The 23,373-nt window shown below is 50.4% G+C and overlaps 1 protein-coding gene across 5 annotated transcripts in view; it reads right to left on the bottom strand.

Moving 5' to 3' along the window:
- POLG (DNA polymerase gamma, catalytic subunit) overlaps positions 1-23,373 on the bottom strand; it is a 110,871-nt gene that overhangs the window by 59,628 nt on the left and 27,870 nt on the right. For 4 of the 5 annotated variants that reach the window (XM_033921062.1, XM_033921061.1, XM_033921064.1 and 1 more), the window contains 3 exons: positions 17,056-17,201; positions 12,278-12,404; positions 8,174-8,398 (listed from right to left, as the gene is read on the bottom strand). In XM_033921062.1, the coding sequence (XP_033776953.1) occupies positions 8,174-8,398; positions 12,278-12,404; positions 17,056-17,201 (498 nt within the window). The remainder of the gene's footprint in view (positions 1-8,173; positions 8,399-12,277; positions 12,405-17,055; positions 17,202-23,373) is intronic. The other variant, XM_033921066.1, reaches the window with a different exon arrangement.

The following is a 23,373-nucleotide window of genomic DNA, read 5'->3' as shown; positions in this document are numbered from 1 at the left end:
CCCGGCAATGTGAGAGGCCGAGAGGTCCAGAAGATGCGACTCCGCCCAAACCATGAGCCGAGCCGCCTCCTGCGCCACCAGAGTGCTCTTGGTGCCCCCCTGACGATTGACATAAGCCACCGCCGTGGCATTGTCCGACAGGACTCTGACCGACTTGCCCAACAAAAGGGAGTGGAAAGCCAACAGCGCCAGCCGGACCGCCCTGGTCTCCAACACGTTGATCGACCAGGAGGCCTCCTCCGTGGACCAGGTTCCCTGAGCTGAGTGACCCAGGCACTGGGCCCCCCAACCCAGGAGACTCGCATCCGTAAGGAGCACCGTCCACTGCGGAAGATCCAGACCCACCCCCTGAACTAGGTGAGGGGTCCGGAGCCACCAACGCAGACTGCAGCGCGCCAAGCCTCGCAGGGGAACCGGAACATCCATCCCGTGCCTCTGGGGAGACCACCTCCGGAGCAGAGCATACTGGAGAGGACGCATGTGGGCCCGCGCCCACCTCACCACGTCCAGGGACGCCGCCATCGACCCCAGGACCTGGAGGAAATCTCGCGCCCGAGGACACCGGGACGCCAAAAGCAGGCGAATCTGAGACTGCAATTTGCTCACCCGGGCCTCTGGGAGGAAGACCTTCCCCAAGGAGGTGTCGAACAGCACCCCGAGGTACTCCAGACGCTGAGCCGGAACCAACCGACTCTTGGAAAGGTTGACCACCCAGCCCAGCGACCGGAGAAACTCCACCACCCGAGCCGTAACCCGGGAGCTTTCCTGCAACGACTTGGCCCGAATTAACCAGTCGTCCAGGTAGGGGTGTACCAGAATGCCCTCCGACCGCAAGGCTGCCGCGACGACCACCATCACCTTGGTGAACGTCCGGGGAGCCGTGGCCAGCCCAAAGGGAAGCGCACAGAACTGATAGTGCCGACCCAAGATCGCAAAGCGCAGGAAACGCTGATGAGAGGCCCGAATAGGAACATGCAAGTAGGCCTCCGTCAGATCGAGAGAAGTGAGAAACTCCCCCGGCTGAACCGCCAGAATGACCGACCGCAGCGTTTCCATACGGAAAGAGGGAACCTTGAGAGCCCTGTTGACCCCTTTCAAATCGAGGATGGGCCGAAAAGTCCCCTCCTTCTTGGGCACCACAAAGTAAATGGAGTACCTGCCCGTGCCCCACTCCGGGGGGGGCACCGGAACTACTGCCCTGAGATCTAGCAAGCGCTGAAGGGTCTGGCGAAACGCCAGCGTCTTCCCAGGAGTCTGACATGGAGAAGCGAGGAAAAAATCCGGCAGAGAGCGGGCGAACTCCAGGGCATAACCGTCCCGCACCACCTCCAGGACCCACTGATCGGACGTGATCTCGGCCCATTTGGGAAAAAAATCGCGCAGCCGGGCCCCCACCGGAACCAAGGGGGGCGCCGGCAAGGCGTCATTGTGCAGGACGGGAAGCGGAGGAACCGGCGGAGGGATTCCCTGCCCCCCGACGGGCCCCCCGAAAGGGCTGCATGCGCTGGAAGAACCGACCCCGGGAAAACCCCGGAGACTGGAAAGAAGCAGCCCCACGCCCAGGGCGATACTTGCGAAATTCCCGCAAACGCCCCCGGGCCGCACCACCCCGAGACGCCGGGCGGGCACGGTCCTCCGGCAAACGGGGAACTTTCGAGTCCGACAGAGTCTGAATCAACTTATCCAAGTCCTCTCCAAATAAAAACGACCCCCGAAAGGGAAATTTAGTAAGCTTAGCTTTGGACGCAGCATCCGCCGCCCAAGCGCGCAGCCACAACACACGCCTTGCGGCCACGCCAAAAGCCATGGACTTAGCCGAGATCCGCACCAAGTCATACAGAGCATCCGAGAGGAATGAGGCAGCCATCTCAATCTTCGCTACCTCCTGATCCACCAGAGACCAGTCGTCAGACTCTCGATCCAAGACCCGCTCCGCCCACCGAAACACGGCGCGAGCGACCAGTCCCCCACAAATAGCCGCCTGGACCCCAAAGGCAGAGACTTGAAAATTTTGCTTAAGGATGGTCTCCAATTTGCGCTCCTCAGAGTCCCGCAAGGCAGAACCGCCCTCAACAGGCACGGTATGCCGCTTGGAAATAGCCGAGACCACCGCATCCACGACTGGCGAAGCTAACGTAGCCCGATCCCCTTCAGGAATGGGATACAGGCGAGCCATGCTGCGCGCCAGCCGAAACGGCGTCTCCGGCGTTTTCCACTGCTCAAGAATAATATCCCGAATATCCTGATGCATAGGAAAAGAGCGGGAAACGGAACGGATCCCTCGTAACAGAGGGTCCCCCACACGCGGAGTCTCCGGCGGCGCGTCCTCAAAACGCAAAGCCGAAGAAACCTGTTGAATAAGGTCAGGCAGCTCATCTCTCTGAAAAAGGCGCACCACGGACGCCTCGTCACTGGAGAACGGGAAACCCGACAACCCGCCGCCAGCTTCCGTCCCCTCCAGAGGGTCCTGGAATTCCTCAGAAGGGTCCAGGTCCTCCTCCAGACCGACACGTTCCTCCGACCACAAATCCTCGTCCCACGACACCCGCGGGCGCTTGGACAAGAGAGGCGGCGGAGGGGACGTCACGTCAGACGAGAGAGGCAAAGCCGCAGGGAGCGCGGAGGAAACCCCACCCCCCGAGACCCCCTGGGCGCAACCGGGACCCCCAGCCGCCTGAAAATAGGCTTTGCATAATGAAAAGAAAAAATCAGGGGAAAAACCCCCCGAGGGTCCCAAGGGACTCCCTGCCACAGCAGGGGACCCAGCAGAAACCTGCCCCTGCTTAGCCAAAACAGGGGGAAGGTCACCTGAGGTGGAAGACAAAATGGAGGGGCCAGACAGAGAAGATGGCGTCTTTCCCGCCAAAACAGCTCCCTCCACAGCCTGCAGCGGCTGAGAGACCTGAATAGTCTCAGCCGCTAAAACAGGCAAGCCGGCATCAGCTGTCAAAATATCAGCTGAGAGGGAATCCTCTAAAACCCGACCGTCGGCGGCTCGGGGAATCCCTCCGTGGGCGGACGGAGAAGACCGGGCTTCTCCACCGTTCCCTGCCGACTCGCGAGGCACCATCGGCAGGGAGCTCTGGGCGCCTGCAGCCGCTGCCGACGGAGCTCCTCCACCGCACCGGCCTGAACACCGCTTGCACAGGCCGGCCGCGAGTGCCTCGCGTCTGGAGCACAATGAGCACTTTTTCCCTTTAGAAGTGCTCATTGCTCCATACGCGACCTAGCTGTAAAAAAGTGCCGGTTAGTTGAAAAAATACAGTAAAATACAGTTTTCTTAAAGGGATACAACCCTCCAGACCAGCACTACCTCAGGATTTTTTTTTTTTTTTACAGAACAGACTCCACAGGCTCTCGAAGCAATATGCCTTGCTTGATTTAGGGGGCAAGGCTTACTGCTGAGGCTCCTCTAAAAAAAATATGGGGAGGTGGAGGAAGTGGGGGGAGGGACCCCGCTCGTGACCCGCCGGGTTTGACACCCCCGAGGTCGGACGAACCCCCAAACAGAGTCCGTCCAAGCTCCGTCCGGCTAAAAACAGGGACAATAAACCCCTAAACAAATTCCAACAGCCCTACCAAGGGAGATGGGTACAGATCACTCAACACCTGCTGGAGACTGAAAGAAGACTGAGGGAAATAGAGAGGAGGGGCTAGGATATACTGTCCCAAAGTTTTGTTTTCAGTCTCCACCTGCTGGTCATGATTAGATATATACCCAATCGTAAAGTTAACCTCTACTGGTCTGGAGAGTGCTAAAGAACAGTAGAAATATAAACAGTTTTCATAAACCGAGGCCCATTCTAAGCATAACAACATCTGTCATATCTTACCCATATTGGGCATTTTCGGGTTAATAAAATTAGCATGGAACAAGGATAGAAGAACCAAGATACACATTCATAATCTACTACTACCAATACTATTATTTTATTTTTAGAGCACTACCAGACGTAGGCAACGCTGAACAGAGTCACGAAGGAGACAATCCCTGCTCAAAGGAGGTTACAATCTAAACAATCAAGACAAACAACAGGATGCCAGGGTAGGGGTTCCAGTTAGAAGGGATGGTTAAACTGCTGGCTAAGGTGGTGAGCAGAGAGCAGTGGGGAATAGGGTTATGAGTTGAAGGCTGTCTCAAAAAGATGGGTTTTCAGTTGACTTTTGTACAAGGGAAGGGGCGTGACGGACGGACTCAGGTAGTTTATGCCAGGCATACGGGGCAGCGAGATGAAAGGAACAAATCTGGAATTGGCAGTGCAGGAGAAGGGTACAGATAAAAAGCAACTTATCTGAGGAATGTTCTCGAGGAGGCGTATAAGGAGAGACAAGAGAGGAGAGATACTGGGAGACTGCAGAATGAACACATTTGTAGGTCAGTAATAGGGAGCTTGAACTGTGTATATGAAGGCAGAAAGGGAGTCAGAGAAATGATTTGAGGAGGAGGGTAACGTGAGTGTAGTGAGGTTGGCAGAAGATAGGTCGAGCAGCAGTTTTGCACAGATTGTAGGAGGAAGAGGTGGTTCAGCAGGAGACCTGTTGAAATACATTGCAGTAGTCTAAGCGAGAGGGTTATGAGAGTGTGGACAAGGGTCCAGGTAGTGTGCACAGAGAGTAAGGGGCGAATTTTGGTGATGTTGTAGAAATAGAAGTGACAAGCTTTAGCTGTCTGTTGGACGTGCATAGAAAATGAGAGGTCTGACTTGAAGACAACTCCAATGTTATGACCCTTGCTGCCTCTGACTGGCTGGCTTTAGCCCCTCCCAATCAAACACTTAGGTGACCTCACAAACCTTACTATCTATTTAAATCAAGTTCTCTCAGGGAGGTGCCCCTTTTCAAACTTGGTCTCTGTCCTGAATGGTCTCCTCCTTCCTCCTGCAGTCGATTAGCTCTTTTATTTCTGTCTGCTCTCTTGGTCCTGTTCCCCTTTGGTCCAACCCTCCTAGCCTGCACTCTAAACTAAATGCTATCCTTTGCTCTCTTCCAGGAGTGAACTGCAAACCATCCTCTCCAACCCCCACCTCTCTTGCTGCCTCTGACTGGCTGTAGTCCCTCCCAATCAAGCACTCATGTGACCTCTCAAACCTAGCTACCTATTTAAACCAAGCCCTCTCAGGGCGGCACGAACCACCAGCATGCAACACATCATAGTAACATAGTAAATGATGGCAGATAAAGACCTGAACGGTCTGTTCAGTCTGCCCATTAGTTATTCTAATTAAAAATACATGATTAAACTGTTCTCTTCTTTGATATTTCAGGGCCACAGACTAAAGTCCACTTGGTAATGTCCTAGGTTCCAACTGCTGAAATTGACATCTAAGCTCACTCTAGCCTATCCAACTATCCCATTGTTTTCAGGATGTCTACTGTAACGTCTGGCCAGTAACGTCCTCATGTTCCAAGTCAGTGGAGTTCCCATTGATGCCCTCCCCAGCCCATCCTACACCGAATCACCATATATGGAACACAAACTGTTCAAGTCTGTCCAATACCTGCCTTAGTTCTTTAGTGCGCTCATTCGTGCACCTCCTGAGGGTTCCTACCTAATCTCACTACCACACTTTCTGTTTCCTTTCTCTATTCCTCTCCTTATGGCTCCAATTTACATTCTGCTTCTCATACTCACTCTCCCCAATCTTACCCCATCCCCTTCCACTCCACCCCACAAGTCCTCACTATCCTTCTTTTCCTATCTGCTCACCAGCTATTTTTGTCATCTCCCTTATTCTACACTCTCAAGCTCATTTTCTCCCTTCCTTTCATCCATTTCCTTCCTCTGTGAGCTTCTCCCATCTTCGTCATTGCCACCACTATTCCCCTTTGCTGTGATGAACTCTCCTACTCTTCCTTTTGCTCACTGCAGGGATATCAATCCCAACCCTAGTCCTCCACGCCATCTGCTTCCCCACATGTGTAACCACCCCAACCTTATTCCTATTCCTCTCCTTCATTCCTCCTCTCTCCCTTTCTCATGCACCCTGTGGAATGTTCACTCTGCCTCCAACAAACTGCCCTTCATCCATGAACATAATAAGAACATAAGCAGTGCCTCCGCCGGGTCAGACCATAGGTCCATCCTGCCCGGCAGTCCGCTCCCGCGGCGGCCCAAACAGGTCACGACCTGTCTGAATCACCAGAAGGGGCTCCCTTGCCACCTTGGTTTCTCATTGAAGTCCTATCTTCCCATCGAAGTCCTAACCCTCCGGTCCCGCACCAAGTCATAAAGAGCATCTGAGAGGAACGAGGCAGCCATCTCAATCTTCGCCACCTCCTGATCCACCAAAGACCAGTCATCAGATTCCCGATCCAGGACACGCTCAGCCCACCGAAACACGGCGCGAGCGACCAGCCCCCCCAAAATAGCCGCCTGGACCCCAAAGGCAGAGACCTGAAAATTTTGCTTAAGGATGTTCTCCAACTTGCGCTCCTCAGAGTCCCGCAAGGCAGAACTGCCCTCAACAGGCACGGTATGCCGCTTAGAAATCGCCGAGATCACCACATCTATAACTGGCGATGCTAAAGTAGCCCGATCCCCCTCTGGGATGGGATACAAACGAGCCATGCTGTGCACCAAACGAAACGGCGCCTCCGGCGTTTTCCACTGTTCCAGTATAATATCCCGAATATCCTGATGCATAGGAAGAGCGGGAAACGGAACAGATCCCCCGTAGCAGAGGGTCCCCCACACGCGGAGTCTCCGGCGGCGCATCCTCAAAACGCAACACCGACGAAACCTGTTGAATCAGGTCCGGCAGCTCATCTCTCTGAAAAAGGCGCACCACGGACGCCTCTTCGCCGGAGGACGGGAAACCCGACAACCCGCCGCCAGCGGCCGTCCCCTCGAGAAGGTCCTGGAAATCCTCAGAAGGGTCCAGGTCCTCATCCAGACCGACACGCTCCTCCGACCATAAATCCTCGTCCCACGACACCCACGGACGCTTGGACAAGAGAGGAGGAGGAGGGGACGCCACAACAGACGAGAGAGGCAAAGCCGCAGGGAGCGCAGAGGAAACCCCACTCCCCGAAACCCCCTGAGCGCATCCGGGACCCCCAGCCGCCTGAAAATAGGCTCTGCACAAAGAAAAAAAGAAATCAGGAGAAAAACCCCCCAAGGGACTCCCTGCCACAGCAGGGGACCCAGCAGAAACCTGCCCCTGTTTTTCCAATACAGGGGGAAGGTCACCTGAGGTGGAAGACAAAATGGAGGAGCCAGACTGAGAAGATGGCGACTTTCCCGCCAAAAATGCTCCCTCCATAGCCTGTAGCGGCTGAGAAACCTGAACAGTCCCAGCCGCTAAAACAGGCAAGTCTGCATCAGTTGTCAAAACATCAGCTGAGAGGGAATCCCCAACAACCCGACCGTCAGCGGCTCGGGGAATCCCTCCGTGGGCAGTTGGGGAAGACCGGGCTTCCCCACTGCTCCCAGCCGACTCGCGAGCACCATCGGCGGGGAGCTCTGGGCGCCTGCAGCCGCTGCCGAAGGAGCTCCTCCACCGCACCGGCCTGAACATCGCTTGCACAGGCTGGCCGCGAGTGCCTCGCGCCTGGAGCACAATGAGCACTTTTTCCCTTTAGAAGTGCTCATTGCTCCATACGCGACCTAGCTATAAAAAAGTGCCGGTTAGATGAAAAAATACAGTAAAATACAGTTTTCTTAAAGGGAAACAACCCTCCAGACCAGCACTACCTCAGGATTTTTTTTTTTTTTTTTACAGAACAGACTCCACAGGCTCTCGAAGCAAAATGCCTTGCTTGATTTAGGGGGCAAGGCTTACTGCTGAGGCTCCTCTAGAAAAATGTGGAGAGGTGGAGGAAGTGGGGGGAGGGACCCCGCTCGAGACCCGCCGGGTTTGACACCCCCGAGGTCGGACGAACCCCCAACAGGGCCCGCCCAAGCTCCGTCCGGCCAAAAACAGGGACAATAAACCCCCTAAACAAATTCCAACAGCCCTACCAAGGGAGATGGGTACAGATCACATCAACACCTGCTGGAGACTGAAAGAAGACTGAGGTAAATAGAGAAGGGAGTATATTATATACTGTCCCACAGTTTTGTTTTCAGTCTCCACCTGCTGGTCATGATTGGATATATACCCATTTGTAAAGATTAACCTCTACTGGTCTGGAGAGTGCTAAAGAAAAAAGTGTTGTGAATTATGCCTTTTACCTGTAAGGACAGGATGGCTCCGCTGCATCCTGGGATGCTGCTGGCAAGTTGTCTTTCTTCCCTGGCACAAGATAACCCCAGCCATGTGTTTCAGAATAGTGTAGGGGGAAACCGTCCCATGTCAGTCTCATTAGTTTCGGGGTCACTCTCATCTGGAGACTGATGAGGCTAGGGCCAGGTACCCAGTCAGGGTTTTCAAGCTTAGGACACAGCTTACGGTACCACCTGCAGACCAGAGCATTTAGTTTGCACGGATATCAATAGTATTGGTTATCGGTTAAATGGTCGTTTGACTCAGTTTAACATTGACCAATGCTATACACACAGTAAGCCCAACTTCTGAATGCAAAATAAGCCCCGGATACAAAATACATACCTGTATATAATATGTAAACTGCTTTGATTGTAACCACAAAAAGATGATATATCAAATCCCATCCCCTTTCCTTTGGCATGTAATAATTGCAAAGGGGATATATACCGTATTTTCACGCAAATAACACGCACCCGTATAAAACGCGCACACGTGTATAGCGCGCAGAAATCACGATGATAAGCACAAAAACTTTGGTATAACGCGCTCACGATTATACCGCGCATGCTGCCCGACTCTCCGTTCACCCCCCTGACTTCCGTGCACTGCCCCGCCTCTCCGTGCGCTGTCCCGACTCTCCGTTCACCCCCCTGACTTCCGTGCACTGCCCCGCCTCTCTGTGCGCTGTCCCGACTCTCCGTTCACCCCCCCCTGACTTCCATGCACTGCCCTGACTTTCCGTGCGCTGTCCCGACTCTCCGTTCACCCCCCTGACTTCCGTGCACTGCCCCGCCTCTCCGTGCGCTGTCCCGACTCTCCGTTCACCCCCCCCTGACTTCCATGCACTGCCCTGACTTTCCGTGCGCTGTCCCGACTCTCCGTTCACCCCCCCTGACTTCCGTGCACTGCCCTGACTTTCCGTGCGCTGTCCCGACTCTCCGTTCACCCCCCTGACTTCCGTGCACTGCCCCGCCTCTCCGTGCGCTGTCCCGACTCTCCGTTCACCCCCCCCGACGTCCGATTCATCCCCCCCCCCGGCAGGACCATTCGCACCCCCACCCCGAAGGACCGCCGACTCCCCGACAATATCGGGCCAGGAGGGAGCCCAAACCCTCCTGGCCACGGCGACCCCCTACCCCCACCCCGCACTACATTACGGGCAGGAGGGATCCCAGGCCCTCCTGCCCTCGACGCAAACCCCCCTCCCCCCCAACGACCGCCCCCCCCAAGAACCTCCGACCGCTCCCCCAGCCGACCCGCGACCCCCCCTGGCGACCCCCACGACCCCCCCACCCCCCTTCCCCGTACCTTTGGTAGTTGGGCCAGAAGGGAGCCCAAACCCTCCTGGCCACGGCGACCCCCTAACCCCACCCCGCACTACATTACGGGCAGGAGGGATCCCAGGCCCTCCTGCCCTCGACGCAAACCCCCCTCCCCCCCAACGACCGCCCCCCCCAAGAACCTCCGACCGCTCCCCCAGCCGACCCGCGACCCCCCTGGCGACCCCCACGACCCCCCCACCCCCCTTCCCCGTACCTTTGGAAGTTGGCCGGACAGACGGGAGCCAAACCCGCCTGTCCGGCAGGCAGCCAACGAAGGAATGAGGCCCAACCCGACCATGTGCCTCAGGCCGCGCCCCCAGGTGGGACCTAAGGCTCCAGGGCCTATTCTGATTGGCCCACGCGCCTTAGGCCCCACCAGTAGGCGGAGCTTTAGGACGGATGGGCCAGTCCGGCCTCATTCCTTCGTTGGCTGCCTGCCGGACAGGCGGGTTTGGCTCCCGTCTGTCCGGCCAACTTCCAAAGGTACGGGGAAGGGGGGTGGGGGGGTCGTGGGGGTCGGCCAGGGGGGTCGCGGGTCGGCTGGGGGGGCGGTCGGAGGTTCTTGGGGGGGGACGGTCGTTGGGGGGGAGGGGGGTTTGCGTCGAGGGCAGGAGGGCCTGGGATCCCTCCTGCCCGTAATGTAGTGCGGGGTGGGGTTAGGGGGTCGCCGTGGCCAGGAGGGTTTGGGCTCCCTTCTGGCCCGATATTGTCGGGAAGTCGGCGGTCCTTCGGGGTGGGGGTGCGAGTGGTCCTGCCGGGGGGGGGGGGATGTATCGGACGTCGGGGAGTCGGCCGGGCAAGAGGGCTTGGGCTCCCTCTTGCTCCGATCGTGGATGCGGGTGCGGGTGGGAGCGCGTGCGAGTGGTCGTTCGGGGTGGGGGTGCGAGTGGTCCTGCTGGGGGGGTGAATCGGGCGTCGGGCGGGGTGGGAACTATGTTTGAAAACTTTCGTATACCGCGCTCACGCATATAACGCGCGAGGGGTATGCGCGGTAGGTAAAAACGCGTATAACGCACGCGTTATATGCGTGAAAATACGGTACATGGGTGAAGAATGGGCGGGACAGAGGGGTGTACATGCACATATAGCATGGGTGGGACAGGGGTTGTAAAGTAGATGGAGCATTGGGGGACAGGGCTGTACATGTAGGTGGAGCATGGGCGGGGCACAGTGGTTCATAGAACAAATGCTAGGAAGTATTTCTTTACCCAGAGGGTGGTAGACACATGGAATGCTCTTCCAGAAGTTATGATAGGCCAGAGCACAGTACAGGGGTTCAAGGAAGTTTGGATAGGTTCCTAAAAGATAAAGGGATTGAGGGGTACAGATAGAACCAGAGGTAGGTTATAAGAATGGTCAGGAACCACTTCACAGGTCATGGACCTGATGGGCCGCTGCGGGAGCGGACCGCTGGGCACGATGGACCTCTGGTCTGACCCAGTGGAGGCAACTTCTTATGTTCTTATACACTTAGGCACCAAATTTATAGAATACTATTTTAGCCAATCTTACGGGTGTGGCTATTCAACAGATAACATACAACTGGAAGGATTGTACTAGGTTAACTTATAGTTTTGGGTGGAACTCAGTATGCCATTTGTATAAGATGGAAAGATTGCTTGCAGTACAAAAAGGTTCTTTTAACAAGTTTAAGGATGTATGGGGGCCATTAATAAGTTATTATAATGAATAATGATTATTTGTTGCTTTTCCTTTGGGTTATTATTGGGGAACAGGGTGGGGGGGTATTGATATTTTCATATTTGGGGTGGAAAATGTTATTGTATATTATAAAATATGATATATAGGGAAGGTTAGATATGGGGTGATAATTCTTATTTTAAGAAATTTATGTGCTATTTCAAGTGATGTGATGTTTTATTGTAAGTATTTTCTGTACATTTGATGATGAATTTAAAATGAATAAAGATTATAAAAAAAAAAAAAAAAAGAATACTATTTTAGCACACAGCTTTTGGGTGCCTAATTTTCAGCACCCTTTATAGAACTGTCATGTGAACATCAGATATGTGCACCATAACTGGCCTATGGGTCGAGAAGAAAGTCCAGTCCTTCCCATGCATTCCCAGCTTTCAGTGGTATGGTTTATCTTAAGCCACACTTGCACTCCTGATTGACCCATTCCCCACAAAGCTATCTAATTTCCTTCTGAGCCCCGTTATACTACTTTAAAATAATGCCACCAGAAGTGGACAAAATTACTTTCCAATAAAGAAGAACCACAGCATTGTTACCATGATTAAAAATCTCTATTTCTGAGATGTCTTTTTTTTTCTCTGCTCTATCAAAATTATTGCTGGCTGCACCACTAATTGGTGCAATAGCAGAAAATAAAAATAAAAAAGAAATACTTGGTGAACCTGAAGCAGAGATGTCGATCTGAAGATGAATGTCATGCTCACTAATTCTAACAATGTAATATCTAAAAGGAAATGAACCAAGAAGAGCAAAAGCAGAGGAATGGAGTGATGCATACAGCAGGTATTCTATGAGCTGGATTTCAATAAATTCCTTTTCAAGTAAATTACATGATTAAAATACCGAACAAGCACTTAAGAGTGGAGAGCACTGCCTCTTTATCATGTTCGGACCATGCTATTAAATCAATGTCCTTGGTGTGCTTTGGAGAGAGATTCCAGGCAGCATTCGTGACCAGGGATGCTCACATTCTTTAATTATATGGTCAGGATGCCCTGTACCTCTTCTGGCTCTCTCACACCTGCTTACCCTGGGTGGCCTGGCAAGTGTTGTTGTCTCTTGGGCTGTAAACCTAAGGTTTTCTCCTTGAGCATCTCCAGGAAAATCGTGCTAGCAGGGATTTTTGCCTCCTCTTCTTCACTAGGAGGTCCAGGATCTGTTTAACAAGAGAAGAAAGAGAGTGCAATTTTCAGCATTTGCACCTCCAAAATGCCTCCAGTATAATTCCAGACCCATTTTTTATGTGTCAGGTCTACGTTGGTTTTTTAAACTGTTTTATTACAAAAGTCTTGAATAAAACTATAGTAAAGAAAAATAGTATAACTCAGACAATGTGAGTGAAAACCACAAAAGTACACCCCCACCCCAACCCATAATCTCCTATCTCTCACTCATGATAATGTCTATTGTCTACCGTGTTTCCCCGAAAATAAGACAGTGTCTTATATTCATTTGGGGTCAAAAAAGGGGTAGGGCTTATTTTTTTCATGTACATGATCATTTCTACCTTCCTCTCTTTCACCCCAATTCTTCTCTTTCCTTTCCCCCACATGTGCAACATCTTCCTCCCGTCTCACCCATCACCTTGTGCCTTCGCTCTGCAGCATCTTTCTATCGCTCTATCCCTGCCATCCCCCTGTGCAACAAAACCCTTGAGCACCCGCCTACACAGTGCAGCTAAACCTCCGCTGACCCTCCATCCTTCCCTTCTAAGCGATCCCCGCCGACTGCGACCATAAATACCTCTGGCAGAGGAGCATTGGGCCAGCAGCACTCACAGGCTGCTTTGTGGCCTTCTCGCTGGGGCCTTCTGTGTACTGATAACATCATCAGCAACATGGCACACAGAAGGCCCCAGCGAGAAGGCCGCAAAGCAGCCTGAGTGCTGCTGGCCCGACGCTCCTCTGGCAGAAGTTGTTTATGGACACGGTTGGCGGGGATTGGTTGGAAAGGATGGAGGGTCAGCAGGGGTTCAGCTGTGCTGTGCGGTGGGGCGGGGGAAGCACGGCTGCATATGACTAGATCTTATTTTCGAAGTTAACATGGTAGGTTACAATTGAACAGAAACAGATAAGAATTTAGTATGGAGAACGGTACCCAATCATCTTTAACAGAAAAATCCAGCTTTAACCTCCAGTGGCAAAAATTTGTGGAAAGTCTATCAACCTGCAAGATGTTTGAGATCTGAGGGGGGAAAGTTGCTCATTAGTTTAAAAGAAAATAGGATTCGTTATGTTAAATCTAGAATCTCTATTTTCTCAATTGCTGGTAAAAATCTCTGGAATTCAATTCCAGGTATAATGAGATTATGCAAAGATCGTATGTCTTTCAAGAAATTGCTAAAAACACAATTGTTTGTGGACGCCTTTCTCTAACTCTGTGGTTATTTATTTTAGATTTGAATAATTCTGTATTAAAGAAATTTTGTGGGGGAGACTGACTTATTTGTTTACTGCATTTTACAATGTTTGTATTTGAACTTGTGGATGCGATTAATGGATATACTTGAATATAAACCTAGATTTTGGGGCCAAATTAATGGCCCAAAAATGGGGGTCTCGGCTTATATCCAAGTCTTCCCCCTCTCTGACCCATCACAGGCCTCTCCCTGGGCCTATCGTAAGTCCTGCTTAATAGTAGTAATAAATAGTACATAGTAGTATGTATAATAATAGTCCCTGTGGACTCTATCCCCATCCCCGCCCTGTCCCCGCAGACTCTGCTCCCATCCCCATGGACTCTATCTGATCCTATCCACACAAGTCTTGAAAAGGTATTTTATATTGAGATCATTTTATTAAAAGGAACAATATGCTGTACAACTGTTATTTTATAAATCACAAATACATAAAAAGGATCAACAAAACCCATCTCTCTCTGCTACTGTTTCCGCGTCTAAGGGGGGCTAAGAAGCAGTAGCAAAGGGAAAGCTTCTAGTCCTGGAAGGCAGCGTGTTTACTTCACTCATGCTGCCAGCAGCTTAAAGAATGAAAGAGCAGCTGCAGCGATGGATCTCACCATCCCCAGATCCACAATCTCTCCATTTCTCAACTACCATTTCATCCAGCAACTCTCCCTCCTTCCCAACCACCCCAGGGTCTATCATCTCTCCCTTTCTCTTTCCAACTGCCCTCCTATCTAGTATCTCCCCCTCCCTCCACTCCACCTCTTGAGTCCAACTTTTCTCCCTTTCTTTTCCCTCCCTCCATCCCCATTGTCCACCATCTCTCTCCCTCTCCTCTGTTTTCAGGCCCATTATTTCTTCCCCTTCACTTCCACCTTTCAGTCCGGCATATGCCTCTCCCTTTGGAACCCCTCCCTCCTTCTGTGTACTTCTAATAGCTACTACACCAGGGAGCCCCCCAAAGGCCGGCTTGCTTCCCCCTGGTCACACTTTAAAAACTAATTGTGGTCTGCAGAGGATCACTGATGCACTTTCCCTCAGCTGCGGTCCACCCCAGACCAAAACAGGATGCTAAGTCGGAGAAGGGGCGAGACAGTGGCACAGGAAAAGTGCACCAGCGATCCTCCACAGGCCTCAATTAGTTTTTAAAGTGAGACTGAGAGGTGAATTGGTCAGCACTAGCTCGTGGGTCCGGCAGGTCCACATGGCTTCCCTCCCTCCCTGCCGCTGGCACAAACATTGCAGAGCGAGCCATCGAACGCAGGATTTCTGGACGATGCTCATGGCCTTCCCTCTGCTGAGCTCCTACTTATGACGCAACGTTCTTTCTTTGCAAAAAAAAGAAGTTGGGTCATAAAGAGGAGCCCGGCAGAAGGAAGGCTGCGCAAGCACCATCCAAGCAGCCCTGTGTAGAGATTGGCTCGCTCTGCAAGGGGTGTGCCAATGGCAGGAAGGGAGGGAAGCCGGCTGGAGCTGCTTGACCCATGAGTGAGGGAGTGGGCTGGAGCTGTTGGACCTATGAGCAGAAAGTGGGCAGCCTGGAGCTACCAGACGCACAAGTGTGTGTGTGGGGGGGGGAGGGGGCTGGGGCCGTTGGACACACAAGGGAAGGGCCTCGAGCCACCGGACCCACGATGGTGGGATATTGGGGAGCTGTGGTGGGTGGAGTTCCCCATGGGAACAAAGCTTTGAACCACTCGGTGGAACGGTGAAAAGGTTTGTTCCCGTGCCGACGGTGAACAGATATAGATGTTACCCATTCTTGTGGTTTTACTGCGGTCACCTATGGGAACGGGTCACCATGTCATACTGATTATACTCTCCTCACATTTTCAGAAGCAAGTCCTTCAATAAGCATACAAAACCTCTTGTAGTTTCCCCTTTTCCTGCTTTCCTGTACTCATTATAGTTCTACCCCTTGCCCCTCATTGTCATGTGATGCAATTTTTTCTAGTTTAAACTGTAAACTGCCCAGATTATTTGTCCACTTGGCAGAGAAGAGCGACTAAAATAGTTAAGGGGCTGGAGGAGTTTCCGTACAGTGAGACATTGGAGAAACTGGGCCTCTTCTCCCTTGAAAAGAAGAGACTGAGAGGGGACATGATCGAAACATTCAAAATACTGAAAGGAATAGACTTGGCAGATAAAGGCAGATTGTTCACCCTCTCCACGATAGGGCACTCTCTAAAGTTAAAAGGGGATAGATTCCATACAAACGTAAGGAAGTTCTTCTTCACCCAGAGAGTGGTAGAAAACTGGAACACTCTTCCGGAGTCTGTTATAGGGGAAAACACCCTCCAGGGATTCAAGACAAAGTTGGACAAGTTCCTGTTAAACTGGAATGTATGGAGATGAGGCTGGACTCATTTAGACCACTGGTCTTTGACCTGGGGCTGCCGCGTGAACGATGGACCACTGGTCTGACTGAGCAGCGGCAATTCTTATGTTCTTAACATAGAGTATGACGGCAGAAGAGGGCTGGCGGCCCAACAAGTCTGCCCACTCAAGAACCTTCCCTCCCTGGAGTACCCATCTTTTATGCATAACTCTGTAGTGCCCCCACCTGTTTGTCCCATTGACTTTTGAAGTCAAGCACGCTACTAGCCTCAACTACTTGGTGTAGAAGTTTATTCCATCGATCAATCACCTGTTCGGTGAAGAAGTATTTCCTGGTGTCACCATGAAATCTTCCCCCCTTAAGTTTTAGCAGATGCTCTCTTTTTGCCGTGGGACCCGTAAGAAAAAATATTTCTTCCTCCACTTCAATGAGACCTGTGATGTATTTAAATGTTTCTATCATGTCCCCCCTTTCTCTGCACTCCTCGAGAGAATATAAGCGCAGTCTGGTCAGACGTTCTTCATAAGGGATGTCTTTAAGTTTTGAGACCATCCTAGTGGCCATTCTCTGGATCGATGATATAAATCACGCCTATGAAGGCGCTTTAGGACACCTAATGCCACTTCCAGCATTAGCCACACTCACAGTGGCGTTCGGTGGCCTAAAGCGCCTCTGTAAGCACAATTCTGGCACTGATTTTTCAGGCACCAGTAGGCAACTGAAAACTCAGTTAAAAACATTGTTTGAACGTTGTTTTTAACAGTTTGGGCACCTACCAGCATCTAAAAAATCAATGTCTGTTCAAGAATCCTGGCCATTGTGTACCTGTGGCAAGTTTCAAACTAACGCATACATGTACTTTCTTTTTGAAAACTAATACAAAGCCCACAAGTTAGAAAAAGCTATGTACAGTCTTTGTCCTAATAAAGTTTGGAAACTGTCCCTAAGCATTTTTTTTTCTCGGTCTTTTAGCTCAATGCTTAATGCAGAGAAATGCACTACTGCTCTCTCCCCAGGTCACCTCACCAAGGAACAATTTAGACAGTAGTATTTAAGTTATTTGACCTTCCTGTGGGTCCAGCACTGTAGACTTTTCTGCAGTCTCAGATTTTCCACTGCTTTCATGTTCTCGTTTCTTGCTTATGCTCTTTTTCTGCTTAAATTCTTGGACATCCCACTCCAGGTCCCAAAGCCATGGATCTTCTTTATATCTAAAAGAAATAAGATGTACTATAGGTTAAATGTTTGGACATACAGGACTGCGAAGTAGTTAAATACAGGGAGTATACAGTAAATTAAGAGTAGAGTTTAAGTATAAGTAGTTTAGTTTAGTATCAGTCGTTTAGTTTGGTATGAGTAGTTTAGTTTAGTACAAGTTATTTGAGTTTAGGTACAATTTATCCGAGTACAGACTAAGAGAGGACTGTACTGAAATTTAGGGAGAAGTTAGACAGGGGAGGGAAGAGAGAGGGGGGTTTAAGGGGGGTGTGGACTGAGGGTGACCTTTAGTTGAAGAGGAGGGTCTTTACCATTTTACGGAATGTCAATAACTATATGGCCATCAATTGTCACAGAGTTCTAAAAACCACAAAATGTTCTATTTGTTGCAACTTTCTTGCCTCTTTATAACCTTACAATGTGTTAACATCATACATACAGCTACTAGCAGTCAAATAGAAAAAAAAATCTTGCTCCCTTTATTTAAACTCTATAGTCAGCATTGCTTTAAAATGCCAACCACAGTTTAAAGTTTACCTAGATATTCAGTGTCAACCTGTACCCAGATACTGAGACTGAATATGGCTGACACTGAGCGTCAATATCCAGATACACATCTGGGTAAGTAGGACATTGTGCTGTTTTAGAAGGGATGTCTTGAATAGCACAGTTACTTACCATAACAGTTGTTATCCAGGGACAGCAGGCAGCTATTCTCACATATGGGTGACGTCCAGTGTTCCCGCTAAGCTGCGTTGGCCTGCGCTCGCGCACAAAATATTACATCGCAGCGCAAAGTTTCTCTTCACAGCGCACACACGCGTCGGTAAGGTAAGGGGACGCATTGGGGGGATTGCACTTCCCCACAATTGCCATGCTTCGGTTCCTCTTCTTCCTTCCTTCCTCCCCCCCCCCCCGCGGGACCCTGCGGCACCATCAACTCTTACTCCCTCTAATGTCGGCCCTGCAGCTCCAGACTTCCTCGCACCTTCTCCCCTCCCCCTTTGGATCGCTATTATTTTAAATGTTATAGCCGCGGAGCTGTATCCATCAGTGGAGATGTCTAACCTCGGCCTGCCCCGGAACTCTTACTGCAGCAGACGCCCGTCTAGGCAGGAACAGGAAGTCACTGTTGCAGTAAGAGTTCCGGGGCAGGCCGAGGTTAGACATCTCCACTGATGGATACAGCTCCGCGGCTATAACATTTAAAATAATAGCGATCCAAAGGGGGAGGGGAGAAGGTGCGAGGAAGTCTGGAGCTGCAGGGCCGACATTAGAGGGAGTAAGAGTTGATGGTGCCGCAGGGTCCCGCGGGGGGGGGGGGGGAGGAAGGAAGGAAGAAGAGGAACCGAAGCATGGCAATTGTGGGGAAGTGCAGAGCTGCAGGGAAGAGTGTTGCGGTACCCAGCTGGAGGGAGAAGGAAGATGAGGGAGGGAATTAAAGGAGATGCCAGGGCTTGGAGCGTAGGAGGAAGGTATGCCAGTCTAAGGGAAAAGGAAGGGGGAGATGTGAGAGCATGGAGGGGGAGCGAAAGATGGAAGAAAAGGAAAGGAGAGAGATGCCAGAGAATCAGGGAAGGGGAGATACCAGACTATGAGGAGAGGTGTGGGAGAGGGAAGGCGAGGAGAGAGATGCCAGACCAATGGGGTGAAAGGAGAGATGGAAGGGGGAGGCATACAGTTTCTGGAAGGGGCATAGAAGGAGAGAAGATGCCATATAGGGGAAGAGAGACGGCAGACAGTGGATGGAAGGAAGAGAGTTACAAGAAGATGAGGAAAGGAGAAACCACAGAAGACAAAGGTAGAAAAAAATTTCTATTTATTTATTGCTTTAGGAGACATGTGTCACTGTTTCTGTGAAGCATTGTATGCAGAGTCCAGCTTCTTGCTGGTTCAATTTAACCTTTGTCTATGTATTTTTATTTTATCCCCCCTTTTACAAAACTGTGAAGCGTTTTTAGCACCAGCCTTGGTGGTAGCAGCTCTGATGCTCAGAATTTTATGAGCATCAGAGCTGTTACCTCCGTAGCTAAAATCCACACTACAGTTTTGTAAAAGAGGGAGGGGTTAGTTTGTGATTACATATTCCTTACTAGGCGAAGGTGTTTTCTGTGTTCTGTGTGTTCGAAAGACATGGTTTTCTGTTAGGATTGACGGTGTAGGATTGATCTGTGCTGGTCTGGCTTGTTTAGTTTTACAATGGGTGTATTGATGTACTGCTCACTGCAATATGTAAGATGCTGCCTTTTCCTAGGTACTCATGTGTGACGTGTGGTTTGTTACTAAAAATCATGTTTTTCTTACAGATGGGGGGGGGGTGCCAAAAAATGATGGGCCCCGGATGTTACATATGCTAGGTACGCCACTGTATGTAAAGATACCAGAAAGCTGGCGTAGCAAAAACTTCTAAGTTTTGAGTATTTAACCCTCCCACAATCTCACGGGCACTCGTTTCAAGTTTATTGAGATTTTGATTTAAACGCAATATCAAATATTTTCAATGCGTATAACAAAAATAAATTTGGGGAAATAAATAAAACCATTTGAACCAGTGTTCCCGCTAAGCTGCGCTGGCGTGCGCTGGCGCACAAAATATTACATCGCAGCGCACACGTTTCTCGTCACAGCGCACGATCGGAAGAGGCGTACGGCAGATGGCAGGGCGGCGAGAGGAGAATCGGGCGAGTTGGCTCATAACTTGCTGGCGCCCGATATTTTTGGCTCACGGTGAAAAAAGTTTGCTCACAACACCCGCCCGCTTAGAGGGAACACTGGTGACGTCATCCACGGAGCCCGGATGCGGACAGCCTCACAAGCAGACTTGCTTGTAGAAACTTAGAAGTTTCGAGTCAGCCGCACTGCGCATGCACGAGTGCCTTTCCGCCCAGCGCAGGGCGAGTCTTTTCAATTCAGATACCTAGCAGAGAAGCCAATCAGGGGAGGTGTGTGGGTTGTGAGAATAGCTGCCTGCAGTCCCTGGATAACAACTGTTATGGTAAGTAACTGTGCTTTATCCCAGGACAAGCAGGCAGCCTATTCTCACATATGGGTGAACTCCAAGCTAACCAGAATGGGATGGTGGGAGCGTTGGCAACTTAGGAGAATAAATTTTGTAACACTCTGGCCAAAATGGCCATCCCATCTGGAGAAAACATCCAGACAATAGTGAGAAGTGAAAGTATGAACCGAGGACCAGGTGGCAGCTTTGCAAATTTCCTCAATAGGTGTAGATCTGAGGAAAGCTACTGAAGCTGCCATTGCTCTGACTTTATGGGCTGTGACTTTACTGTGAAGGGGTAATCCAACCTGGGCATAGCAGAAAGAGATACAAGCAGCCATCCAGTTGGAGATGGTATGCTTAGAAATTGGATGTCCCAACTTGTTCGGATCGAAGGAGACAAAAAGTTGAGGAGCAGATCTGTGTGGTTTGGTGCATTCTAAGTAGAAGGCCAAACCACGTTTACAGTCCAGAGTATGAAGAGCTGATTCTCCAGGATGAGAATGAGGCTTTGGAAAAAATACAGGAAGTACAATAGATTGATTGACATGAAATTCTGAGACCACTTTAGGTAAGAATTTAGGATGAGTACGGAGGACTACCTTATCATGATGAAAAACTGTGAAAGGTGGATCAGCAACTAATGCTTGCAGCTCACTGACTCTGCGAGCAGATGTGAGGGCAATGAGAAAGACCACTTTCCAAGTGAGATACTTCAGATGAGCCGTAGACATTGGTTCAAATGGAGGCTTCATCAATTGAGCAAGAACAACAATGAGATCCCAAACCACTGGAGGAGGTTTGAGAGGAGGTTTGATATTGAAAAGTCCTTTCATGAATCTGGAAACCACCGGATGAGCAGAGAGGGTTTTCTCTTCAATAGGCTGATGGAAAACAGCAATTGCATTGAGATGGACTCGGATAGATGTAGACTTGAAGCCAGAGGTGGATAAGTGCAAAATCTAATCAATAACAGAACATAAGGAGGAATCTTGAGGCTTCTTATCGTGAGAAATGCACCACGTAGAAAATCTAGTCCATTTTTGGTGATAGCTTTGTCTAGTGGCAGGCTTCCTGGAAGCTTCTAAAATGTTTCTTACAGGTTGAGAAAACTGAAGGGGAGTTATGTTGAGAGGTACCAAGCTGTCAGGTGTAGAGACTGTAGGTTGGGATGAAGTAGAGATCGCTGACTCTGTGTAAGCAGAGATGGAAAAACTGGTAGAGAGTATGGCACCCTGCTGCTTAGTTGAAGTAGAAGGGAGTACCAAGGTTGTCTTTGCCATCAAGGAGCTATCAGAATCATGGTGGCATGATCATTCTTCAACTTGACAAGAGTCTTGAGAATGAGAGGGAATGGAGGGAACGCATATAGAAAAAGATTCATCCATTCCAGTAGGAAAGCATCTGCCTCGAGGCGATGAGGAGAATATATTTTGGAGCAGAACTAGGGCAGTTTGTGGTTGTGGGGAGCTGCAAAGATATCTATCTGAGGCGTTCCCCACTGCGAAAAGATGTGATGAAGAGGCGAGGAATTGAGTGTCCATTTGTGAGGTTGCAGAAGACGACTCAAGTTGTCCGCCAAGCAATTTTTCGCCCCTTGGATGTAGACAGCTTTGAGGAAGGTGTTGTGGAAGATTGCCCAGTCCCAAACCTTCAGATCTTCTTGACAAAGGGAGGGAGATCCCGTTCCCCCCTGTTTGTTGATATAATACATGGTGACTTGGTTGTCCATCCGAATGAGGACTACTTGGTCGTGAAGATGTTGAAAAGCTTTGAGAGTGTTGAAGATCGCTCTGAGTTCCAACAGATTGATGTGACACTGCCGATCCATAAGGGTCCAGTGGTCTTGAGTACGGAGACCATCAAGATGAGCGCCCCAAGCGTAGGTCGAGGAATCTGTTGTGAGGACCTTCTGATGGGGGGCGTTTGAAACAGCAAGCCTCTGGAGAGATTGGAAGAGAGCATCCACCAGCAGAGAGACTGTCTCAAGGAAGGAGTGACTGCAATGTGTCGAGAGAGTGGGTCGCAAGCCTGCGTCCACAGAGATGCCAGGGTCCACTGAAGAATTCTGAGGTGAAGTCTGGCAAAAGGAGTCACGTGAACTGTGGAGTCCATGTGACCTAGGAGTACCATCACGTGTCTCGCTGAGATTGAAGAGCGGGAAGACACTGCATGACAGAGTTGAAGGAGAGCTTCCAGACTTTGTTGTGAAAGGAATGCTCTGAGTTGGATAGTGTCCAGAACAGCTCCGATGAATTGTAGATTCTGAGAAGGCTGAAGTTGGGATTTGGGAAAATTGATTTCGAATCCCAAACTTTGTAGGAACCACATAGTCCGTTGGGTCGCTACAATAACCCCCTGAGATGTGGAAACCTTGATGAGCCAGACATCTAGGTAGGGAAACATCTGAAGACCATGGTTCCTTAGAGCTGCTGCTACCACCACTAGGCACTTGGTGAACACTCTAGGAGATGAAGCCAGGCTAAAGGATAGCACTCTGTATTGGTAATGCAGATTCCCCACCCGAAATCTGAGATATTGATGGGAGGCCGGATGAATGGGAATATGAGTATAAACCTCCTTGAGATCCAGAGAGCAAAACCAGTCGTTCTGATCTAGAAGGGTTTAAGGGACATCAGGGACAACATGCAAAATTTTTCTTTGACTAAAAATTTGTTGAGAGATCCAGAATGGGTTGCAGATCGCCCGTCTTCTTCGGAACGAGGAAGTAATGGGAGTAAAACCCCCTGTTCTGCTGTTCCAAAGGAACTGGTTCGATGGCATGGAGATGAAGCAGAGCTTGAGCTTCCTGAAGAAGGGCGGTCTGGGATGGACTGGAAGGATACTCTCTTGAAGGAAGCTCTGGTGGATCCTGAGTGAAATGAAGAGAGTATCCTTCCCTGATGATTGACAACACCCAGAGGTCAGATGTAATTGTCTCCCATCGGTGATAAAAATGATGGAGACGACCTTCTATGGGGGAAGAGAGGACAGAGACAAAACGGTGGAGGTTATGCTCTGTTTTAAACAGTCAAAAAAGCTGTACAGCCTTAGGTGCAGCAGAAGGTTGAGGTTTCTGTTGCTTCTGATGTTGCTGTTTCTTGGGAGGTGGACAATTGTAAGGAGCCGCCCTCGGAGCATAATGCCTCTGGAAATTTGGAGGAGGT

The sequence above is a fragment of the Geotrypetes seraphini genome, chromosome 14 (genome assembly GCF_902459505.1).
Source record: "Geotrypetes seraphini chromosome 14, aGeoSer1.1, whole genome shotgun sequence".
NCBI classification, from domain to species: domain Eukaryota; kingdom Metazoa; phylum Chordata; class Amphibia; order Gymnophiona; family Dermophiidae; genus Geotrypetes; species Geotrypetes seraphini.
Note: the sequence above shows the minus strand (reverse complement) of the source record. Positions and strands in the feature narration are given on the sequence as shown.